Consider the following 23,769-nt stretch of genomic DNA (forward strand, 5'->3'; position numbering starts at 1 on the left):
GAAGCCCTAATGTCTGTCACACCCACTAAACTGTAAGCTCTGTGAAAGCTCTAAATATCTGGTACATATTTAAGAGGAATGAAGGATGGAAGAAAAGAGGAAAAGGTGGAGACAGGAAGCGAGGGAGAGAAGAAGAGTGGACCTCTCTGAGGCTCAGCCATCAGCAAGTGCTGTAACCAGGACACTGTTTGGTTAAAAAGGCCCCGACTGGTACTGTCTGTCAATTTCCATGATGTGAATACTCCCACCATGGCCAATTTTAATGTATCAGCATAAAGTCACTGAAAGTCAAGATGGGAAAAGCTGCATAGAGTCAGCCTTTTTTCACTTTTTAAAATTTTTATTAGAGTATAGGTGATTTACAGTACTGTTAGTTTCTGCTGTACAGCAAAGTGAATCAGTTATATATATACCTATTCTTTTTTTAGATTCTTTTCCCATATAGGTCATTACAGAGTATTGAGCAGAGCTCCCTTTGCTCTACAGTAGGCCCTTAATAGTTATCTATTTTATACATAGCAGTGTGTATATATGTCAATCTCAACCTCCCAATTTATCCCTCCCCCATTGCCCCCGGGAACCATAAATTTGTTTTTTTAGATCTGTGACTCTGTTTCTGTTTTGTAAATAAGTTCATTTTTTAGAGCATAGAATCAGTTTTGTCAGTATATGGAAGCAACTCTAGTGCAACATAGACATTCACATAAAATGGGAGTTTAACAGCATAAATATCAGAATTTCATAAAGGAGTGATTTCAAAATGATAATATTGTTGCTATTGCTTATCATAAAAGTAACTCACTAATCTTACTAAGAGTATTGAAAGAAAGTAGAAAGAAAGCAAGTCTTCTCAATAATCTCTTCCCATTCTTCTAGTTTGTGCATGTGTTTTAATTTATGTAAAGCCCTTAAAACAAGTATCACTAAGGGCTCAATCAGTGTAAGCAATCACTAGTACTATTGTTCGGAGAAGGCAATGGCACCCCACTCCAGTACTCTTGCCTGGAAAATCCCATGGACGGAGGAGCCTGGTGGGCTACAGTCCATGGGGTCACTAGGGTCGGACATGACTGAGCGACTTCACTTTATTTTTTCACTTTCATGCACTGGAGAAGGAAATGGCAACCCACTCCAGTGTTCTTGCCTGGAGAATCCCAGGGATGGGGGAGCCTGGTGGGCTGCCGTCTATGGGGTCACACAGAGTCGGACACGACTGACGCGACTTAGCAGCAGTAGCAGCAGCAGTACTATCGTTATTACTAAATCATAAGGTCTATCAGCCAGTGTGGACACTTCACAATAATCCATCACTTGGGTGAACAATTATTCAATCAGTGCAACCTTAACAGTTTCTAGACATTTTTAAACTATCTTGTTTATACACATTTGCCAAATTATTTCCTTAGGGTTAATTTGCAACAGTTGAATTTCTTGTAAATGCTTTTGTGTTTGTGTGTGTGTGTATGTGTGAGAGACCATGCTGCATGGCATGTGGGATCTTTGTTTCCTGACCATGAATTGAACCCATGCTCCCTGCAGTGGAAGTGCAGTCTTAATCACTGAACTGCCAGGGAAGTCAATAGCTGAATTTCTTATTAAAGAGTACACAAATTTAGAGTGGACAGTTTCAGCTAGCCATCTCAAAAGATGCTATTAGTTTATCCTACCAACAGAAGCATATAAACATTATTTCCTTATAATCTGGCTAAACGGAGAAGGCAATGGCACCCTACTCCAGTACTCTTGCTTGGAAAATCCCATGGACGGAGGAGCCTGTTAGGCTGCAATCCATGGGGTCGCTAAGAGTCAGACACGACTGAGCGACTTCACTTTCACTTTTCACTTTCATGCATTGGAGAAGGAAATGGCAACCCACTCCAGTGTTCTTGCCTGGAGAATCCCAGGGACGGGGAAGCCTGGTGGGCTGCCGTCTATGGGGTCGCACAGAGTTGGAAATGACTGAAGTGACTTAACATAATCTGGCTAACTCTAGGTGTTATCAAGCTTTTAAATAACCACCAGTCCAATATTTTTCAGACATCATGTTTTTTGGTCATTTTTGTCTGTACATATGCTTTGCTGTTCTATAACTGCTTTTTTCTTAATGATTGTTAAGAACTCTCATATACATTAAATATGAGCCTTTAATCATATAAATTGAAAATATTTTGCCTATAACCTCATTTGTCTTTTAAATTTTATGTACAGCATCTTTTCCTGTAGAAAAAGTTTTCAGTTCTAGTCATTACATCTATTTGAATTTCACATCAAGGTTAGAAATTCTTTCTTGGCCTTTTGGCTAAGATCAAGTGTAGTATGGGGGCTTCTCAGGTGGCACAGTAGTTAAAAAAAAAAAAAAAGTAGTAAAGAATCTGCCTGCCAATGCAAGAAACACGAGATGCAGGTTCAATCCTTGGGTTGGGAAGATTCCCCGGGAGTAGATGGCAACCTGCTCCAGTATTCTTGCCTGAAAAATTCCATGGACAGAGGAGCTGGTGGGCTATAGTACATGGGGTCACAAAGAGTCAGATGTGACAGAGCAGACATGTCATGAGAGTCAGACATGACAGAGCACAATGATTTTTTTAAAAACTGAATTTGGGGGAATTTAGTTTTGTGTGAGTTGTACAATAAGGACTATTTTTCTAACTGAATAATCAATTAATCCAATACCATTTATGAAACAATCTCACTGCTTTCACACTCATTTAAAATGCTATCTTAATCATTTACTAAATTTTCATATACACTGAGATCTGTTTTGAGATACCAAGACTCTTGACAGGTTAATAATATGTTTTTATACATAACAGGGACAATGTCTCTTTATTTTGTCCTTATAAATAAACAAATGAATTTGAGAATTTATATTGCCAAGGCCTATAGTAGTTTCATTCCATTTTAGACTTCAGATATCTAAGTTAGTTTCACTACTTTATATACCTGGAAGATATAGGCCCCAGAGATAAATGTATCACTGGCAATGTGTATTAAAGTCCTAATTTGGGACAGGCCCTGTCAAACTCCTGACCTACAGGAGCTCATTGAATCTTCGAACCCTCCAGTGAGAGATTTACCACTTCTTATTCTAATTTTGTAGATGAATACAGGGAAGCAATAAAAAGATGAAGGTATTTTCCAAGGACACACAGGGATTAAGTTAATAGAGTCAGGATCCAAATCCTGGATTGCCGAATCCAAATCCTGTGTTCATTACCAGGTCTGAAACACAGCGATTCAATTTCATTTTCATGGCAATTTTAAAATAAATTTTCAGCTTACCAAGATCTGGATTATTTCCTCAGGCCTTTTATCCTCGACCGGTATCCCATTCACTTCCCTAAGTTCATCGCCAACATGAATAAGACCTGAGAGAAAGCAAATTCAGAAAACCAGCAGCATTACCTACAAAAGAAACCATGGTTTGTGACTGTGTCCACACTGAACGCGCCGTGTGGTCCCCCAGTGCCTGTGAGGGCAACATACCTCATGCCTCTCAGGTTTCAGAGGCTGAGCCCCCAGAGAACGACTCCAAGACCACAACCTCACCAAAACTGCCAAAGGAACAGCAGCAGCATCTCAGTCTTTTTCTAAAAATGCACATTACTTTCATCTTCAAAATAGTATTTTTAAAGGCTGCATGCTTCAGTAGTACTTTTGAAATCAGAAACATTGAAATAAGTCTTATAACCTTGGAAGCCCATATAAGCGAAGATCATAAAGCAAAATGAGATTTATCATTTATTTAAATAGGTTCATTTGAACTATGATGCTGGAGAAGACTCTTGAGAGTCCCCTGGACAACAAGGAGGTCAAGCTAGTTAATCCTAAAGGAAATCAACCCTGAATATTCATTAGAAGGACCGATGCTGAAGCTGAAGTTCCAATACTTTGGCCACCTGATGCGAAGAGATGACTCACTGGAAGAGACCCTGACGCTGGGAAAGATTGAAGGCAAGAGGAGAAGGGGGCAACAGAGGATGAGATAGTTGGATGGCATCACTGACTCAATGGACATCAGTTTGAACAAGCTCCAGGAGTTGGTGATGGACAGGGAAGCCTGGGTGCTATAGTCCACGCGGTCTCAAATAATCAAGACGCGACTTAGCAATTGAACAATAACCACATTTGAACATAGAGAAAAATACCTTATTACTGTTTTGTTGTACTGTCTAAATCCTGCTATCCTTTCAGTTATATACCGGAAATGTGACACACGAAGCCCACATGACTCGTCCACACCCGCCAAACACGTGTACACTCTCACCGCTTCTGTCTGCAGCGCCCCCTCTCATGATCCTGGCCACCACGATGGCCCCAGTCTGCTCATCCTTTTTAATAGTGGCTCCCTTTAAAGAAAAAATAAAATAAAATTTGTGGGTAAATGCACATACCGGGTGGTAAGAAAGAGGGCAGAAATAAGGACCTTATCTGGAAAATGTAAAAACAGCTACAAAAAAATTAAAAGGAGGCAGAAGGAACAGATATCATGTCAGGCACCTCACAAATACTCATCACTAAACACACAATCTTCTACAGCATATATCATCTAAGGTTTTCAGCACAGTCCAAAAATTTTTGAATCTTCATTCCCTTCAATACTATGGAGTATACAAGTATCTTCTTTCCATTATGAACCTTACATTTGAATACTATTTGTTTTTTGACAGTATTTCCTCATTTCACTTTATCTTTATCCCAAGCCCTATAAGGTCATATACATAGAGAAGGTGAAGCGAATAGAAAATAAACTAGAAAACTAAAACCCAGACCACCTGACCTTGAGTTCAGCAACCCTTCTACTACAGTATTACAGTAAACAAACTCAGTGATGATAATAAACAAAATGGAAAGAAAAAAAAAAGATCTGATACTCCTAGTTTTTATGTACTAGGATTACACTTAGCACAAATGGAGCTAACATTCTGGCAGGAGATTAGGAAATAATTTCAAAAAGAATCCAGAAATTCTTCATTTATGGGTGTTTAGAAGCAAATCAACTGAACACTTTCTGTCAGCATAGCAAGCAGAAATGGTTACTTTGAATGCCTCTTCATGACTTTCTTCCAAGAAACTGGCAGTGGTTTAGACAAACCATCTATGTCACGTTACACAGCTAGAGAGACGCACATTAGGTGGGAGCAAAGTTCACCCCCAAAAGAAGTTTGACAGTGAACACATTTATTTATAGCATTACAAAATAGATATTACAAAAGGATTCCTAGTTTTGTTTTCATATGCATTTTATATATGATATTTTATTTTATATGTGATAGCTATCAAATACATACCTAATAACAACAAAAAATTAAATAATTCCATGCTAGGATGATTTTGTGGCATTTTAATCACCTACACATGCCCTCAAGGCTAAAGACTTGAATGAGTGCCTCTCCATGGTTATAAACCTTAGACTGTCCAATTCCTGGTATTTTCTGCAGGTAGCTTGTAGCCAAGATGACTAGAAATGTAATATTCTTACTACAACTAATTAGTGTAGTTAGATCAACTTTTACTTTAAGAATGTGTCTCCAACTGACTAAAGTATGCCTAATGATCAGAAAGGTCTAGTAATCGAAAATTGTTTATTGTTGTTCAGTTGCTAAGTCGTGTACGACTCTGCGACCCCCTAGGCTGCAGCATGCCAGGCTTCTTTGTCCTCCATCTCCCAGAGTTTAAGACTATTTATCTATCTTTTATAGATGAGAAATTGCATGACAAATGGATGACTTGTCTAAGATCAGACAACTAGTATGTAGCAAAATCAGAACTTATCTAAGGCAAACTGAACAGAATTGCTGTTTCTAACCTTATCATTCAAAACTAATAATCTTCTGAATCTTTCTATAACCCTGTATTCATAAGGTTGTAAATATACTACTTTTGCAGATGCAGATTATCAGTTCTTCCCTCTCTGAATGTGCCTATCAGGTGCCTACATCGAGTGGTGAATAGATTCCAGGGCATCTAAGGCTGTGGGAACACTTGCAGCTGGGTCCCTTGAGACACAGTATCTGTGGGACATCAGATGCTATGGCTTTTGGCTGAGTAACTGGAAAGATGAGACTGTCCACTGGGGAACCACAGGGTGGAACAGATTCGGGGACAAAGATCGGCTGACTTTTGGACACGTGAAGACTGAGATGTCTACCAGACATCCAAATGGAGATACTGGGCAGAATGATGGACATACAAACTTAAAAGATTAGAAGAAAGAGAAATGTGACCTGGGAGTCACCGGCACACAAGTGGTTTTTAAAGTCACAGCTGGAGGGACCACTTCCAGAATGTGCAGAGAACAGAAAGTACTCGACACTTAAAGGACTTGTTAAAGGCCCTGAAATATATTTATGCATCAATATAGATAGGACCCTGGAATAGAAATGCTAGCTATCTGCCGATTCTCCTGGTCCTTGGAGGGAAAACATGGACCTGAGAAATGGTGTCTCACTTTCTACAGGATACTATTAATAGCACTTAACTCAATCTTCTTTTGATCCCTACATTCCTGAAGATTTTCTATTTCCATATTGCTTTCCAAACCCTTATGAGCACACTTCCTTGAAGTATTCTTAGTGCAATGTACTTGCACAAAAATAAAATCAAAACCCAATAAAACAAGGGCACATTCCATGTGACACTGTACAAAAGCACCCCTTGGCTCCTAGTCTCATCACTCCAGCCCTTGCTTCATCATCACATCTCTTTTTGTAACTCTAACCCTTCTGTCTCCCTCTTTCACTTTAATAAGAACCATTATGATTACCTTGGTCCCACCTGATAATCCGAGACGGTCCCCACGTCAAGATCTTTAATTACAAAAAGTTCCTTTGGCCTTGTAAGGCTCTGAAGATAGGACTCGACACCACTGGGGGTGTGTGGGAGGCACTGTCCCACTACCACAGGCCCTGGACATGACACAGAGCTGCCTAAATCCTGGTGCTAAAACAAATAGCTACATCTACATTTTGAACTATCAGATTCCTGGTTAATTTCTCATCACTTTAAAATCAATCTGCTTTCTAGAAAAGCCATAAGCAATTATTTTCAGTTGCACTTTTTAATCTCTAATCAGCTGCAGTTGGTGCATGTCATGTCATCTTTTATAAATGCCAACCAGTAACATTTTAAAAATGATTGCTATTTATAATCAAAAGAATGCCATTTTCTTTGGCTCTGTTTTAATTTTTATCCATCATCTCCTTTAGATGTGAATGCTCCGTTTATTTCTGAGTTTGAAGACACAGAGGAAGCATATTTTAAAGAGGGGAATAAATGATATGCACCCATCACACTGGTCTTTATCATGGTATCCACTCATAGCTGAGCATAAAAGATGGACCAAAACTCACCAGTGGTTCTCTATTTTTGACCAGGCGGATGATTTTCACCGAGTCTTCCTCATCGTCAATGTCATCAGGCATAGGAGGCAACACAGGATCATAATTCTTCTGAGCCACAGTGTCATGCACAGAGAGCAAAGCCTATCAAAGTCAAAGGTGAAAAGTGTTTAATATAAAACCCTAAGCACACCCAACTATGAGGAAAATGAAATCGATGTTCTAATTGTGGCACAGCAAAGATAATAATGCAACTACTTGGAAAGAAACCCCTTACAAATTGGGCAAGGGGGGTGCAGAACAGCAGAGGCAGCCCTCCACGGTCACTAACGGACACCAAGAATCAGCATACGGCACCTTCTAAGCTGTGTATTCTCTGGTTCATCCTAGAAAGGTGGCAGCTGGGGAGGGGTGTGTGTCGGGGGGTGGGGGGAGTTACTTTTGAAGGGAGGGAGAAAATGAGGCTATAAATACATGATCAATGGGCCAGCAGGAGACTGGGGAAACCACGCATGTATTTTTTTTTTCCTTTCCTTCTATTAGCAGAAAACACAAAAGTACTGATAATACAACTGATGAGTCTTCATTCTTCTGTGGTATTCTCACTTTTTAATGTTTGGTGTAATAGATGACTAATGTGTATTTTTAAAAAAAAAGTATTTCTAGTCATGACTGTTATGGTAGTAAAAGTTCTCAAAACAAGTGCGTTGTCACTAGAGACCAAAGGTGAGAAAAACGTGACACATCAGTATATGTGGGGTGACTGGGTCTAGACTTTTACCTGATTTGTTCCCCAATCACCCAATCAGTATGATACATCCGTTCTTCCAGCCAGAAGCTTAGAAATCCTTGAAACCGCTCCTCTCAGCTACACTCCCAACATCCAGCCCACATCCTGTTAAATCTGCTTCTAATACGTATGCTAACACTTGTTATCTTCTCTCTAGTCCAGGGCAGAGGTTGGCCGACTATGCCACCTATGTTGTAAATGAAGCTTTGTTGGAACACAGCCACACTCATTCATTGATGTATGGTCTGTTTATGTTGGCTGTCATGTTACAATGGTGAAACTGAATAGAAGCCACACACGGTTTTTACATAAAAAGCTGGCATATCCTTGGTCTAGATCATCGATGCCATCATTTTTTACCTGGGGCATTTTTACCTGGAGCCCCAACTGGTCCAGCTGCATTCACCTTTGGCTCATTTTCAAATCCATGACCCACAGTGTAGCCAGAGTGATTGTTTTGAAACTTAAAAGAGTAAATCATGTAACTGGTCTACTAATAACTCCTGTAAATCTACACCGGTTTGGGGATGAAGAATGAATGAATGAAAGTCGCTCAGTCGTGTCTGACTCTTTGTGACCCCATGGACTATACAGTCCATGAATGAAGAGCATGGGATGAAAAGCAAACTCAAACTCTGAAGCACGTTCTAGTCTTGTATTTGTCTCCAACCTTATCTTACCTCCACTGTCCTCCTCACTCAGCTTACATAACTGGCCTCTTTCTCTAGAGGAGTGACTAAAACATCTGATGTAAAAGCAGACCCCCAGGTTACTTGATCTCATAGCACCATCTTCTTTGCTTTAATACATGCTCATAACTTTTAACCACATTTATGTTATTATGTATATATTTGCTATCTGCTGAAACAGAAGCTCTTAAGAAGGCAAAGAAATGGTTTCTTTATTGACTATAAGCTTTCTTATTGACTATAATAATTCATAAGCGTACGTACTGTAATGTGAATCTTCAAAAATGTCTATGTCCCTGTAAATATCCCCAAGCAAGAAACACAACATTAACAGAACTCCAGGGGCCCCTTTAGTATGCTCCTTCCTAGTCACCATGACCTCTACTTAAATACTGCATAAATGGAATCATAAGCAGATGTTTCTTTTTCCTGCTAATAAGTGAGATTCATCCATGCTGTTACTGGTAGCCATTCTGTTTTCATTGTGCAGCACTCCAACATGTATATATTTCACAGTTTCTTTACCCATTATGCCTCTGAGGGACACTGAGGTTGTTTTCACTTTTGGCTGTTAAAGCAATTCTATTATGCACATATCTGTTGATGCATAGATACGCTAATTTGGGTTAAGTGTATTTAAGGGTATAATGTCTGGGTCATTCAACACAGGCAGATGAGACAAACAGGTTGCTCCAGCTACACTTCCACCAGCAGCTATGTGAGTTCTAGCTGTGTCTCAGGATCCAACAGTTTACAGTATTAGTTTAAATCTGACCATTCTGAGTATACAGTGGTATCTTCTAATGGTAAAGTTCATCTTTCTCATAACATCTTTTATGAAATGTCTGTTCAAGATCCTTGCACATTTTTCCATTCCATCTATCTTTCGCTTCTTGATTTGTAAGATCACATCAGATCAGATCAGGCGCTCAGTCGTATCCGACTCTTTGTAAGAGTCCTTTATAATATGCTGGATCCAAGGCTTTGTGCCATAAATACATTCTCTCATTCTCCCGTTTGGTAACTTGTCCTTTCACTTTCTTATTAGTGTTTTTTGATTTTAAAAAAAGGATCCAAATTAATGAGCCCAATAATACTTTTTCCTTTACGGTTTGTGGTACCCAACAAAATTTTCAAAGGGATAGAATGAACAGCATCAAGATGATAAAATATCTGAAGAGATAATAGCTGCAGATTTCTGACAGTTGATGAGAAACACAATCTGAAGATTCAGGAAGCAGGAAAAATAAAAATTAACCCATGCTTACATACATCATAGTGAAAACACAGAATGCCAGAAACAGAAAGTAGTTCTTAAAAATATCAGAGAGAAAAACACAGATCATGAGAAAGGAAAAAAAAAATGAGAACTGAGTGCTCAGCAGCAATATAACTAGAAGATAAAAACACATTAAAAAATAATAGTCAGCTCAGAATTGTGTATCTAGCAAAAGTACTGTTCAAGAATGAGGATGGAAACGAAGGTGAAGTTACCAGGTACCTATTAGAGAAAATTTTCAGAAAAAGATAATGAAGCAATGGTTTTTTAAGACACTGGACATGAAATAAGAGAAGGACAGTGACCACTGAGAGACAGGAAATAACTGTGGGCCCTAAGACTGCCCAGCTTACTGTCTAGAGCAAGGTTCTCGGCTGTGTTGGAAGAGAAGGAACCCAGGTGGAATGCAGCAGTCTTCCTTAGTGGAGACAAGAGAGCTGGGAATCTAAGGAGGTCAAGGGGTTAAAGTTCTCAGCGAAGGGATGAGAGGAGAGTGAGCGACACAGACACAGAGTTTCTTGAGTCCTTAGCCAAGGCTTGTGTATGGACAGCTCCCAGAAAGGACTAGAAGAGTGGTCGGGAACAGAGGGCTGTCTGGGGACATCTTTGGTTTGTCATGATTCAAAGGATGCCACTGCCATCTGGCTTCCCAGGTGGCTCAGTGGTAAAGAATCTGCCTGCCAATGCAGTAGATGCAAGAGATGTAGGTTTTATCCCTGGGTCAGGAAGATCCCTTGGAGGAAGAAACCGCAACCCACTTCAGTATTCTTGCTTGGAAAATCCCATGGACAGAGGAGTCTGGTGGGCTACAGTCCACCGGGTCGCGGAGTCAGACACAACTGAGCGCACACGCACACCCTGCCATCTAGTGCTCAGAGGCCAGAGATGCTCCCAGGCAACCGATACCAGGCTGAACAATCCCCGCCCCGCCCCAGATAATTAACTAGTCCTCAAACTTAAACCCTTCCGAGGCTGAGAAACCCTGCATGAGAAGAAACGATCCCCGAAGCTTGCACAGGGCAGGGATAGCTCCGGTTCCCACAAGTTAAAAGGAAAATTCTCACAATTCGCTGGGCATTGAGGAGAATTAGTAGAAGGGTACTGTCTTCATAGTGGGAAATAATTAGCCTGAGATTACACACTGCTAAGATCTTACCTAACACAGCTTAAAAGCAAGCCTCTGAAGGATCAAAATGTTTCCAGGTTACTTAACTACATGATGCGAACTCAAGAATATTATCTATAAATATACAAAAATATGCAGCATCAAAGGAAGTAAAACTCACAATGACTGTCAGTCAAAAATTACCAGGCATGTAAAGAAAGCAGAAACTACACAATGATGAAAAATATAAAGCTATTAATTAAACCCTGAAAAATTACACAGATGTTAAAATTATACAGAAATCTTCTAATTACAGACAGATCACAGAAAAGAAAATTAACAGTTATAATTGCACTCTAAATGTTCAAAAAGCTAGAAGGGCTGAACATGAGACTTGGGATATACAAAAAATATTCAAATCAAGCTTCTATAGATTAAAAGGTACAGTGAATGAATGAAAAAAAGTACACTGAATGAGATGAACACTTGTAGGCAAAGCAAAAAACTATGTAAAATGAAACATAAAGAAAATATAATGAAAAATTATGAGCACAGGATTATTGAGCTGTGGGACTTCAGTGGTCTATTACATGCACCTAATTGGCATCTCCAAAGACAGGAGAGGTTCTTTAAAAAGTTTGAAGAAATATGACAGAAAATACTCCAAATTTGATGGAAATAAAAAAGCCCAAATGTTTCAAAGCACAGTAAACAGAAAAAAAATAACATCAAATTGCATAAAACTAGTAAAAAAGGAAATCTTAAAATCAAAGAAAAAAAGCACATTACATACAAAAGAAGAAAGATAAAAATGTCTCCTCACTTCCCACCAGAAACAGTGTGAGCCACAGGACAATGGAGCAACATCTTTAAAAATACTCAAAGAAAACTACTGTCAACCTAAAATTCTATACCTAGCAAAAACACCTTTTCAAAGCAAGGAATATTGTGAACTTCTTAAAGACACACAGAAGCTGAAGGAATTCATCACCAGCAGACTTGCATTACCAAAAATGTTATAAGAAGTCTTTCAGACAGGAGGAATAATCTCAGATGGGAACACAGATCTAATAAGAGCACTAGAATTGTTCACTATCTGTGTATCTATGGTGACTATCTTGCACATAGTAAAAATAATAGTGAATGCGAATGAACATATTTTAAAGTGGATATGATGGCTGGGGCTTCTGTGATGGCTCAGACAGTAAAGAATCTGCTGGCAATGCAGGAGACCCAGGCTCAATCCTTGTGTCGGGAAAATCCCCTGGAGAAGGGAATGGCTACCCATTCCAGTATTCTTGTCTGGAGAATTCCATGGACAGAGGAGCCTGCCGGGCTACAGTCCATGGGTCACAAAGAGTCAGACATGATGAGCAACTAACACTTTCATGATGGTTCAAAGGCAATGATAAAACACCAGCTATGTATTTTTCCTCCTTAGTGTTGTATTTTCATATCTGGATTCCAAAAATAAAAAACTTTCAAGATTTACAGATACCAAGTTCATAATTTTTAACAGCTTTGCTGCATAAGTAGTTTTGGTTACCAACATTTTTATTTTGGACAAGTAAAAGTAACTTTGTTTTCCACTCTTCTGTTTTAACCAATTTATTCTTCACTATACAGATTTTCCTTTCAAAAGGCAATACCTAAATGAAATTGTGTTTCCATATGCCATAGCCACCAATCACAACTGATGGGTTTACCTGTTGCTTAGAAGAATCTGCAGGAAATGGAACACTGGGCTTTGTAACTCATCAGGCTCCTGAGCTCTTGCTGCCTTGGACCCCCTGGAGTCAATTCTGTGTTCTAAGTATCTGTCAGGTCCTTAGAATTAAGTGTCTAACTCATAAGGATGAGTAACCTTGATTTATTCCTCCAGAAGGAAGCTTAACTTTTCCCTTCAGTATGCTTTAATGAAGTCTCATCCATTCTGCATGCCCGGGCAATGAGTAATTTCTGGTAAGTGAATGTTTTGGAAAGCTAAAAAATTACAACAAATCTTTTTATTTTATTGCCTTTTTAAAAATCTACCAAATTTTCCCTGACTTCCTAAATTATAAAACCATGTTCTAGAGATGATGTCACCTCACTTTTATCAAAAAAGAGCCACTGAATGACAACTCAAAGAGGCTGATTTGCCTTTAATGTGGCAACATGATGCCTAGGAAGTGCTTTTATTTACTGATGATTCTGCTTTCTCTGGAAACAAAGTCTCTGTAGAAATCAGGCTCCCTCCTTCAGTGCCCCTACCTGGGTCCTTGCCCTCCCCCACTGCAGCATGCTTTAGAGTGTGTTACATCTATATGGCCTTTTGTGACAGACATTTTCTCACCATGTGGCGTCCTTTATACTTTACTTTTCCTGGACTTTAAGATTTGGACAATAAGGCTGGATTTTGTAGACACTATTGAATAACAATTATTAGTTTTTTGTATATGGCAACTGATCAATTCAAAGACTAAGTGTAATCCAATACAGGAAGTAGTGCATCCTATTACCCTATTTACAACGATGGGAAATGTATATGCAATATTTTTGTATACAAAAAAGAATGAAAGGTAATGCAGTCAAGATGAACTATCACTAAAAGTATATGAATACATGATTTACAGAAGAAATAAAAAGTCATTAAGCATATGAATGGTCTTCACTAGGAAAGCAACGGATAGAGACTTCTATTTTCTAATTTAAATTCAAAACACAATTATGTATTATCCAAAATTGCTTTCTGTTTATTTCTTAAAGTTTTATCAAGTCACTATGTTAAAGGTGAAACTAAAGCCAAAGTAGTAAACTATTGGAAAGACTGTTGCTGAAGCTCCAGTACTTTGGCCTCCTGACGCAAAGCGCCAACTCATCAGAAAAACACTCTAATGCTGGGAGAGACTGAAGGCAAAAGGAGAAGGGAGCAGCAGAGGATGAGATGGTTAGATAACATCACCAAATCAATGGACACCAATCTGAGCAAACTCTGGGAGCCAATGGAGGACAGAGGAGCCTGGCATGCTGCAGTCCATGGGGTCGCAAAGAGTTGGACACAACTTAGCAACTGAACAACAAATAAACTAGCATATCTTATTAAAGGCAATATCATAAATCATTTATAAAGATGTTATTCCTTCCAACCTTATGTATGAATTTTTTAAAAACTTTTCGTGTGTGTGTGTGTCCAAATGTCCCTGAAGCTGCAAATGCTCTTTTTCTATCCCATGATTATGGTTCAATTTTTACACTTCCATCTTTAATATATTTGGATTTCATTTTAGTAGGCCTCTTTCTTATTTTTCCCAAATAATTAAGCAGCTGTCCCAACACCTTGTATTGAAGCTACATCCAATTCCACCTATCTCCCACTCCCTTGCCTCCATCCTTCACATTCTTTGTAAGGACCACAATCACATATCACCCTAATCATTTCTACAGGCTCCCACCTTGGCTTCCTCCATTCGGGACCCATTCCTCTCATCCTGCCACCACCCCTCCACCCCAGGGAACTGCTGTGCATATTACACTCAAGACTGATGGCGTCACTTATTCAAACCCTTCTGATGACTTTCCACTGCTCCTAGAATGAAATTCAAACTTTTGAATAAGCCCATAATTAGAAAGTCCATAGAATATATCATCTAAATAAGGAAACAAGTAAAATTAAAAGGGAGGTTGTTAATAACACGGGAACCAGTCTGGCAAAAACAAGACTGTCCTGGGCAAACCAGGATGTCCAGCCCTGACTCACAGGCACTACTATCCAGCTCCTGCCCTTTCCTTTTTTACAAGCTATTGATCAGCCACAGTTCAAAGTCTGCTTTACATCCTCGAACTTGACAAATTATTTTCTTTGTGGGACTTCACATACTAGTCACTGTACTGAAACCCTTCTTTCTTCGCCTCCCACTCCTGACTGATGCCTGCCTCTTCTGGTCACCTCACACTCAATCTCCGGCTGTCACCTTATATGAACCACATCCTCTGTCTGCAAAGTATTCTTCAACCCTGTCTCCATTCCTATGTGCTCCACACTATTTCTGGGTGTTCCCTCTTTTTACCCACTATTTCTCCTATCGCCTTCACTATTCTTCATATGTGCTCATGTATCTTCCTCAAGGTGTATCTATGGGGACTGCACAGAATAGGCGCTGAATTTATATAAGAGTAAACGGACAAAGATCCAACTGTGCTGACATTTACAAATTACTGAAGAAAGTTTTAACGCTTTTCAAAACTGAGTTGGCAGATCTATAGAAATCACATATTATCGTGGGCTGTATACTTGGTTGTATACATATATGCGTGTTTTTAAAAAAATCATTATTACTTCGGAGGTACACTTCAGGTCTCCTTTCAATATTGTGAATTAAATATTTTAACTGGAAGAGCAATCTTCAAAAAGTAAATAATTAGTTCCCCTATCTCCCCTAATTAGAGAAGGAAATGGCAACCTACTCCTGTCTTCTTACCTAAAGAACTCCATGGACAGAGAAGCCTGGTGGGCTACAGTCCCTGGGATGGCAAACAGTCGGACCCAACTGAGCAACTTGCACTCACTGTTCATGTATATATGTTATATTCTACTGCGCCTTGCTTTGCTCTCAGAAAAATGAAAAAAAAGCAAATATTTTCACTTGTTCCCAAGACAAAAAGTATCTGATTATGTTTTGAAATAGCTTAAAACTTATTTGGGAACTATACCTCTTAAAGTAATTACCTTCAAAAGAGAGATTTAGCGTGATGGTGGTTAGTAGAAATGATTTCGAGGAAAGTAATGTTAAACATTAGGGCAAACTGCAAAGAAAAATATTTTCTCCTCAAGACTAGTGAACTAGAAATTGTCACTGTCAACTGTACTGTCATGAGTCTGCAACATTACCCGTTTTCTACATATCATTTTCCTACATGAAAGGTGAATACACACCTTTCATGCTGACTTCTCACCCATTCCTTAGCCACTCTGTTATATAAATGTGAAAATAGACAAAATCATTCATCTGAGGTATTTTTGCCATAACAAAGTTTAAGCACTCAATTATAAAGCTTCATCCAATGGTGTTGCATGATGCCATCGTAAAGGGAAGAAAACCCACATTTCTCTTCCTTCTGGAGTTTGTTTCCTTTCCTCCTGTGTGCCTCCCTTTCTGCTCACACAAAACAAAACTCTCATTACCAAATGTGTGGGGGGTTTTCTCAACACCACGCGTTTTCTATGAGGCCAACCAAGTGTCCTGCAATTCAACCCAGTTCTGAGTTCATCTTCCAGGAGAGAGCACCAGGTCACCACTGCAGGTTGCCACCTGTGCTTCTGGTCAACCCACTGTAGATCAGAGGTTCCAATAACCCCCTCCATGGGTTTGAACAACTTGCTCCAGCAGGTCACAGGATTCAGGGAAGCACTTACATTTACCAGTTTATTAAAGGCTATGATAAAAAGACATAGATGAACAGCCAGATGAAGAGTTACACAGCGGAGGGTAGGAGTTTCTGCCCCATGGCACTGGGTGCATCCCCTTCCTGGTACATGGATGTGTCCTGAGCCTGAAAGTTCTCTAGACATTACACTTTGGGGATTTTGTGGGACTTTCTCATGTAGGCATAATCAATTCATCTATTATGATGCTTCCATGTTTGTAACATGAAGTCAAACTGGGGAGTGGGATCATTACTTAAAACTCATATGAAGATGAAAGCTTTGTTCCCCCCAAATAACCATCAACTTTATAAAATCTTTAATTTCTAAAACATAATTGGTGAGAGAGTAAGGCTGAAAATTCTAAGCTTCTAATCCTGGCGTGGTCTTGCTGGTGACCAACCTCCAGATAGGAGCCTACCCAGAGTTACCGCATTAGAACAAGAGATGCTCCTATTGCCCTTATCACTTGGAAAGTTACAAGGTTTCCAGGAGACCTGGGCCAAGGACTGGGTCAGAGACATACGTACGTACAACAGACGCTCCCAGTGCTCTCATCACTCAGGAAACTATCTAGGAACCTGGGGCAGACACTGATACACACACATCTTCTATTACCTCATAACCAACTGAGATCCAACACTGCTCTCTCCAGCCAAACACCAGTTTCCATCCAGTATACCCTCCTAATTACTAGCTTTTCCATTTCAAACATTCTTGAATGGAATACGAAAAACACATTTTGTTTGCTGGGGGTCAGAAACATTCCTCTTTAGTTTCTAAAATTCAAACCAAGATAATACTCTCAAAAAGGAGCTTACCAAGCACATCAATGTTACTCTCCCTATGTTCTGATTAATGTCAGCTTTCCACGTGCAGAACATGGAAGGGCCCAGTGAAGAACTTTCCAGAGCATTCATGAATCTCCCCTAAGCTCTTCACTTTCTGTGTACTCTTTCTTCAATATCAGGCAACCATTTTACAGTAATAGGATCTTTCTTCTTCTAGAACTAAATGCGACAAACCTTCTCTGCACCAGCCAATTCATCTCACATCACTAATCATAGTTCATTTACCCTTTTTTCAGATATACATTCATATGCTTTATATTTGCTTATATGGTTGAGAAATCATAGGCCATACATGTTCTCACTTTATGTTTTATTTAATACTTTCTTTTTCTGAATATCAGCTTAAGACTATATATAGTACCACTGCAAAGGAGATTTTTCAAAAAAGGTAGAAATCATCACTTTTTGCATTTAGGTGGACATTTTCATTCAACAGTCTATAAATGCTTAACAGAAATATGAGATACCTGATCACTTTAATGACATAATTACCTATCTATATGTTATTCTGACTCCTGAACAATATTTCACACACAAGTAGATTAGTTATCAAATCCAAAATGTATAGGTTATGTTGACCAATCACAGCTGGAGGAAAAATAAGTGATAAACTTGTACAAAAAATGGTGGGGAGAATCAAGATGGATCTACCAATATTTTACTGGAAAACTGCATTGCTCTATAAAATAGCAGGGTGCATTAAAACACAAATTGATAGAGGAGGGGGCAGGAAATGGAGAGGAAACTGGAGGAGGAAGAGGAATGCTGACAAGGTCCCATAGAGAAATAGATATTGTTGTCAAACACACTGGCACACCATTAACTAGCCAAGTAAAACAAACCTACACAAAATCACTTAATAGGTTCTGTATCCTGTACTCTAAACTTCATTTAAAAGAAAAATGACCTTGAAGCTCCATTCTGTTTTCCAACTTAAATCATGAGCCTCCCAATTTAAGTATTTTATAGATTGTCACAACATCATCATCAAAAACTCAACTCTTCTTCCTTAACAGGATTAAAGTGATTAAAATACTGTGCACTATTTGAAAACACATTTACTTGAAAATTGATGGTTGAAACAAAATTCATCTCAACTCCCAGAAAGTGGCCCTTTTTGGAGATATTTATTACGGGTGTCACACATCCTCACCTTCACATTGGGTTTTGACAGTAGCTTCAACAGCTCTCTGATCTCACTGTTTAATGGCTTGTTCTGAAGCTCCTCCGCCAGCTGCACGGGAGATCACATTGACATGAAGAACAGTTAGTGAGAACAGGGTGTGCTCCACCTGTGACAACTGAGAAGCTATCTTGCTACTTTCCAGCGATTAAGCTCAAGTCAGCAAGAAAGAAAACAGACTATCAATCACTGCTCTTCTTTTGAGGCTCTTAGTAGCCCTGCTTTCAGACCCAGCTCTCGGCTGAGTACAACTCAAGAAATCGTATCAGCCAGATCCCTTTCTGATTTATTGCAATGAGGGCAAACCCCAGCACTTCATCTGCAAAATGGTCTTTTGCATGCAGACAAAGGACCACTTGTAAAAAGGACTGGATCAAGCGTTGACATCGTAAAAAGAAAAAAAAAAAAAAAAAAACAGAAAAAAGAACTTCTGAATGAGGTGGTGAAATCTACAGGGTTTCCAAAAACCCACAGTAGCTTGCTGTTTAGAGCTGGGGTAAAAAGAACGAGAATGCCCCTAAAAGAGCAAATGATGTGAAACTTTTATTATGTTTACCTACACAGTCTGTTACATATAAAATAGGTTAATCATAAAATGACTTATAATAGCTTGACAACTATGCTGGTCCCACAGATCCTGACTGTTCTCTGACCAGGATTATAAATTCCCATTGGTCGCTTCCAGCTAGAGAAAGGAGCAGAGCTTGGACCCTACCTGGTATTCTTCATAAAGAGGGGCTTTTTATCAAAATCTCTATGCAATCTTAGGCTCTAAGAAGGATCATAACATTTTCATAAGAAGAAAAGCAAGATTCAAGTAGGAAAAAAAAAAACATTCAAAATATGAAAAATGCAGCACAGAATGCAAAATATGTACATATATTTTCATTTAAAAACCCTTCTCAAAACACTGCATCAAATTTCCATTTGTCCCTATAGTTTCTAGCAAGTTAAAAATAATTGTTATCTCGGGAAAGGACTTTTCTCTAAATGAGGGGTGTAATAATAAATTATACACAGAAAATAAGACCAGATAAAATTGATACATTCACTGAATATATTTCAAAAGGTACTTTTCCTTTTTCAAGGTAACAATTTTACAAAATTTTTAATTTACAAAAAGACACAAAGGGCTTTTTGCACTTTTAAACATTTAAACACTTCTGAGATGAATTACAAAATGCTAAGATTATATTTGCAAAAAAATCTCTAATTTAAAAAATGTACAATATGTTGTAACATGATTGGGCCTCAATTACATTGTTTTATAAATAAATATTTTCCCAAACTCTCAACAGTAAATGTTTTAAAACTGGTTTTCAAGGTTTTCCCAAGTTTCAAGTGTTTAGGTTCTGCAACTCAGAGGTAAGTTTCTTCACAAAACATGTATATTGCAACATCCTTGTAATTTGTAATCTCTGTAGCCACAAATGGAAGAAAGAAACGGGAACTAAACAGAAAATATACAAATAGATTCACCATACAAGCTTTATTTTCTACTAACAAAGAAAAATCAACCTCTGAAGATGGTTCGTTTTTGTTTTTATAATTATTATACTTATAGCTCTAATCTCTTACTAAACTGAACTATAGTTTTATCATAGTAGTTTAAAATATTAAAAAACATGGCGGATTCATTTTGATGTTTGGCAAAACTAATACAATTATGTAAAGTTTAAAAATAAACTAAAATTAAAAAAAAAAAAAAAAAAAAAAAATAAAAAATAAAATAAAATATTAAAAACAGCAGGCTGAAGGATGTCACTAAAACCAGCTTCCACACCACATGTGCTTCTTGTCCAGCTTAAGTGTCCCCCTCCAGTTTATCCAGGTCTGTGCTCAATTCATCTGAGTCCGAAAGTTAACAGTAAGAAACAGCAAGTTAGTTCCCTGTCCCACATTTAAAATAAAATTATAGCTACAGGAAATTAACTACTCCATCAATGCCAACTGCAGCTCAAATTTATTTTTTGGTTATGAAGGTAATTTGGAAAGGTCTCACATCCATAAATCATTACCATGCTTTATAATCCATTTTAAAAACAACCCTGTCTTTTTATGTATTTCATCCGCCTCATTCCTATGCTAGCATCTGTCGTTTTCAGGACTGTCAGCGATAGAGCCATCTCATTTGTCTCTATTTCTCCAAAGCATTTCTCTTGCCTGGGACTTTCTCAGACACTGACAGCTGATAGCATCTCTCCCCACAGAGGCACAGCCTAAAATTTCTATTCTGTAGTTACCAAGGCAGGACTAGAGGGCATCTCCATGCAAAATCTTTAAGATAGGAAAGTGAAGGAAAATCAGCGTAGCGTCAGTGTAAACTCAGTGGTAAACTCAGGCCTTTCAGTTTGCAGTCCCAGAGTACACGCATCTGTCTGCACTAGGATGAGTCCTGCCCCCGGGGGTCACGGAGGACGAGTCCCCCTGAGCTGGGAAGGCACACTTACATCATCGGCCAAGGCTGCCGCGCCCTGAAGGATGGGCACAGGGTTCTGCTTCTCGTAGTAGTGAAGTTTCTCATGAATCTGGAAGAAAGGCAAACGAATATAAGTTCACCTGCTAGCGAACCACCTGAGACATTTACACATTCTGATCATTTCAATAGAAACTGGTCTACTGAACATTCTAGACAAACATGTTTCTATAAACCCACAGATGACAATAGGTGTGCATAGTTCATCTAGTAAGACACTTCCATGTTTGTAACATGAAGTCAAACTGGGGGCGGGGGGTGGGATTATCGTGACACAGAACTCATGCGAAAATGAAATCTTTGTTCCCCCAAATAACCATTAGTTTTATAAAATCTTTAATTTCTAAAACATAATTGCTTCAATACTTCGAGCAGTGGTCGTAGGTTATATTCCTGCTAAAAACATAAATTATGATTAAAGCTAAGCAAGAAACTGGCAGCCACATCCTGACAGTTGGGGTGTAATAACGGCCCAGAACGAAGAACCAGGCGACATGCAGACTAAGGGCCACCCCTCCAGGAAGACATCTCACCCAGCACAATGCTCCTTCACTCCTTTTTTTTTTTACCCCCCGCACCCATTCAAACTTCTACAAAACAAAGGGATTTCTCATAACTAGAGACATCTCTCATAACTATTCAGCTTCAGTTTTTCATTGTGGAAAACCAGTAAAATTCTCTTAATCAGGATAATTTTATTCTTCACTTCCCATCACCATTACCCCAGGAACACAAAAGAATATATTTTAATGCATTATAAGCCAACTGAGTTCCTTAAAAAAAAAAAATCTAGAATGATAGTTAATAAAAAATAAATTTAAAAATACAAGTAGAAAGATAGTTACGAAACGAAAGGTGCTTTGACAAACGTATAACTCTCGGCACCTAAGTGTAATCTATTTCAGCTCTTACATGGGTGCCTTTATATTTTATGCTTGAAAATATACGTTAGCCTCTTTGTATTTACATTTGAGATGACTGCTCCCCCACTTATATATGAAAAACGGTTGTATCTCATGATTTCCTGTTTTTAATAGGTATCAAGTAAAATACTCTCTTAATTATGCTTGAAACTAAGCAAACTCTCGTAAAAAGTCTGGAAGACAGATTTTATTTTGATTAGCCAGATGCTATTGCTAAGAGAGGATTCTCTTACCTTGTTGGCAACTGCAATGCAGAGCATCAGGGAAAGAGTTTTGACACTTATGATATTACCAGAATGATCAAGGTAATGTTCTTATTTAACATCTTGGAAGCTTGCAACTTTTATCATATTATGAAAATAAATTTTAGAGAATACAAGCTATGAAACAAGTAATAGTTGATTTGAAGAAACTATTAAAGTATACTCTAAAATAAAAACCAACCATCCTAAAAGTTAAACTCATTTTGCTTAAATAATTATCAATAATTAGGTCACTTGAACAGATACTGACATAGAATACTAAACTTCCTTGCTCACAAAACTCATCTAACTGTATTGCAGTTACTTGTGTAAGCGTCCTGCCTTCCTGCAACAATAAACCCCAAAGCTTATCCAAATCAGGCTTTCACCATATGCCTGTACTACCTCAGACTAGTCATTAGTATTCTTAATAATATGGCTTCAATGAGTTTAGTAGATTTTAATTCCGTGACCCTCACAAGAACACTGAAAGGTAGACAGCATCGTCTTACAGATAAGCAGATACACAGTTAAATGACTGGCTGTGGTCCCACAAATAGTAAATGGAGGAGCTGGGATTTAAAACTCAGCCATCTGGCTCAGCATCAGAGCACTTAATCACTCCACTAGTCTGTCTCAGACTAACATCTCATCTACATTCTCCACTGACCTCATTCACAGCTGAGTGAATGTGACAGAAAGGAGGCTGGACAGAGAGGTGACAAATCACAATGGCTGTTGCCAGTGACAACAGGATGACTGACAGTTCCCGTCCACCCCTCCCCCTTGGTTTTTCCTTTCTTCTGGTTGCTCATTTTTCTAAATTTATCAAACTACTATAATTATAACCTAAAATTACATGCCCCAAATAAGTGCTTTATCTCTCCATTTAATTTGCTTCTTCTGAGTGTCTTTTAAAAACAGCTTCCTCTTCCTACATCATCCTCTCTAGATCCTCACCCAGGGGTGTAAGAGTCCATCCCTCCTTGCCCATTCCTGGACTCTGTACTATACTAGCAATATTTTAAATGTTCTCCTAGAATTTCCAGATACTGGAAACCCTTTGTTCACACGTGTGCTACTTCAAAACATAATTTTAAAAATTAAGTTGGTTAGCAAAGTAAAAATTACTCTAAATAATTTTGAACTGTTCACTGTTTCCAAACATACTGAAATTCTGTTTTTTTACTAGTATTTAAAACGGCTGTTATTCAGTAGCTCAGTCGTGGTCACTCTTTGCAACTCCATGGACTGAAGCCCGCCAGGCTTCTCTGTCCATGGGATTTCCCAAATAAGAATTCTGGAGTGGGTTGCCATTTTCTTCTCCAGGGGATCTTCCTGAGCCAGGGATCAAAGCGACATCTCCTCCATTGCAGGTGGATTCTTTACCACTGAGCCACGAGGGAAGCCCAGTATACTAGGAACAAAACTTTAAAACCAAACTGATGTAAAAAACTCTAATATACAAACAGGTGAAATGTACAGAC

General features: G+C 38.6%; 1 protein-coding gene across 1 annotated transcript in view; it reads right to left on the bottom strand.

Annotated features, from left to right (window-relative positions):
- The window catches only part of MPP7 (MAGUK p55 scaffold protein 7), a 225,460-nt gene that overhangs the window by 62,008 nt on the left and 139,683 nt on the right, over positions 1 to 23,769 (bottom strand). Inside the window, exons 4-8 of the mRNA XM_070381808.1 lie at positions 21,092 to 21,169; positions 18,612 to 18,692; positions 7,353 to 7,484; positions 4,268 to 4,349; positions 3,283 to 3,368 (exon numbers count right to left, since the gene is read on the bottom strand). Coding sequence (XP_070237909.1) covers positions 3,283 to 3,368; positions 4,268 to 4,349; positions 7,353 to 7,484; positions 18,612 to 18,692; positions 21,092 to 21,169 — 459 coding nt within the window. The remainder of the gene's footprint in view (positions 1 to 3,282; positions 3,369 to 4,267; positions 4,350 to 7,352; positions 7,485 to 18,611; positions 18,693 to 21,091; positions 21,170 to 23,769) is intronic.

Source organism: Bos mutus, chromosome 13 (genome assembly GCF_027580195.1).
Source record: "Bos mutus isolate GX-2022 chromosome 13, NWIPB_WYAK_1.1, whole genome shotgun sequence".
Taxonomy (NCBI): Eukaryota; Metazoa; Chordata; class Mammalia; order Artiodactyla; family Bovidae; genus Bos; species Bos mutus.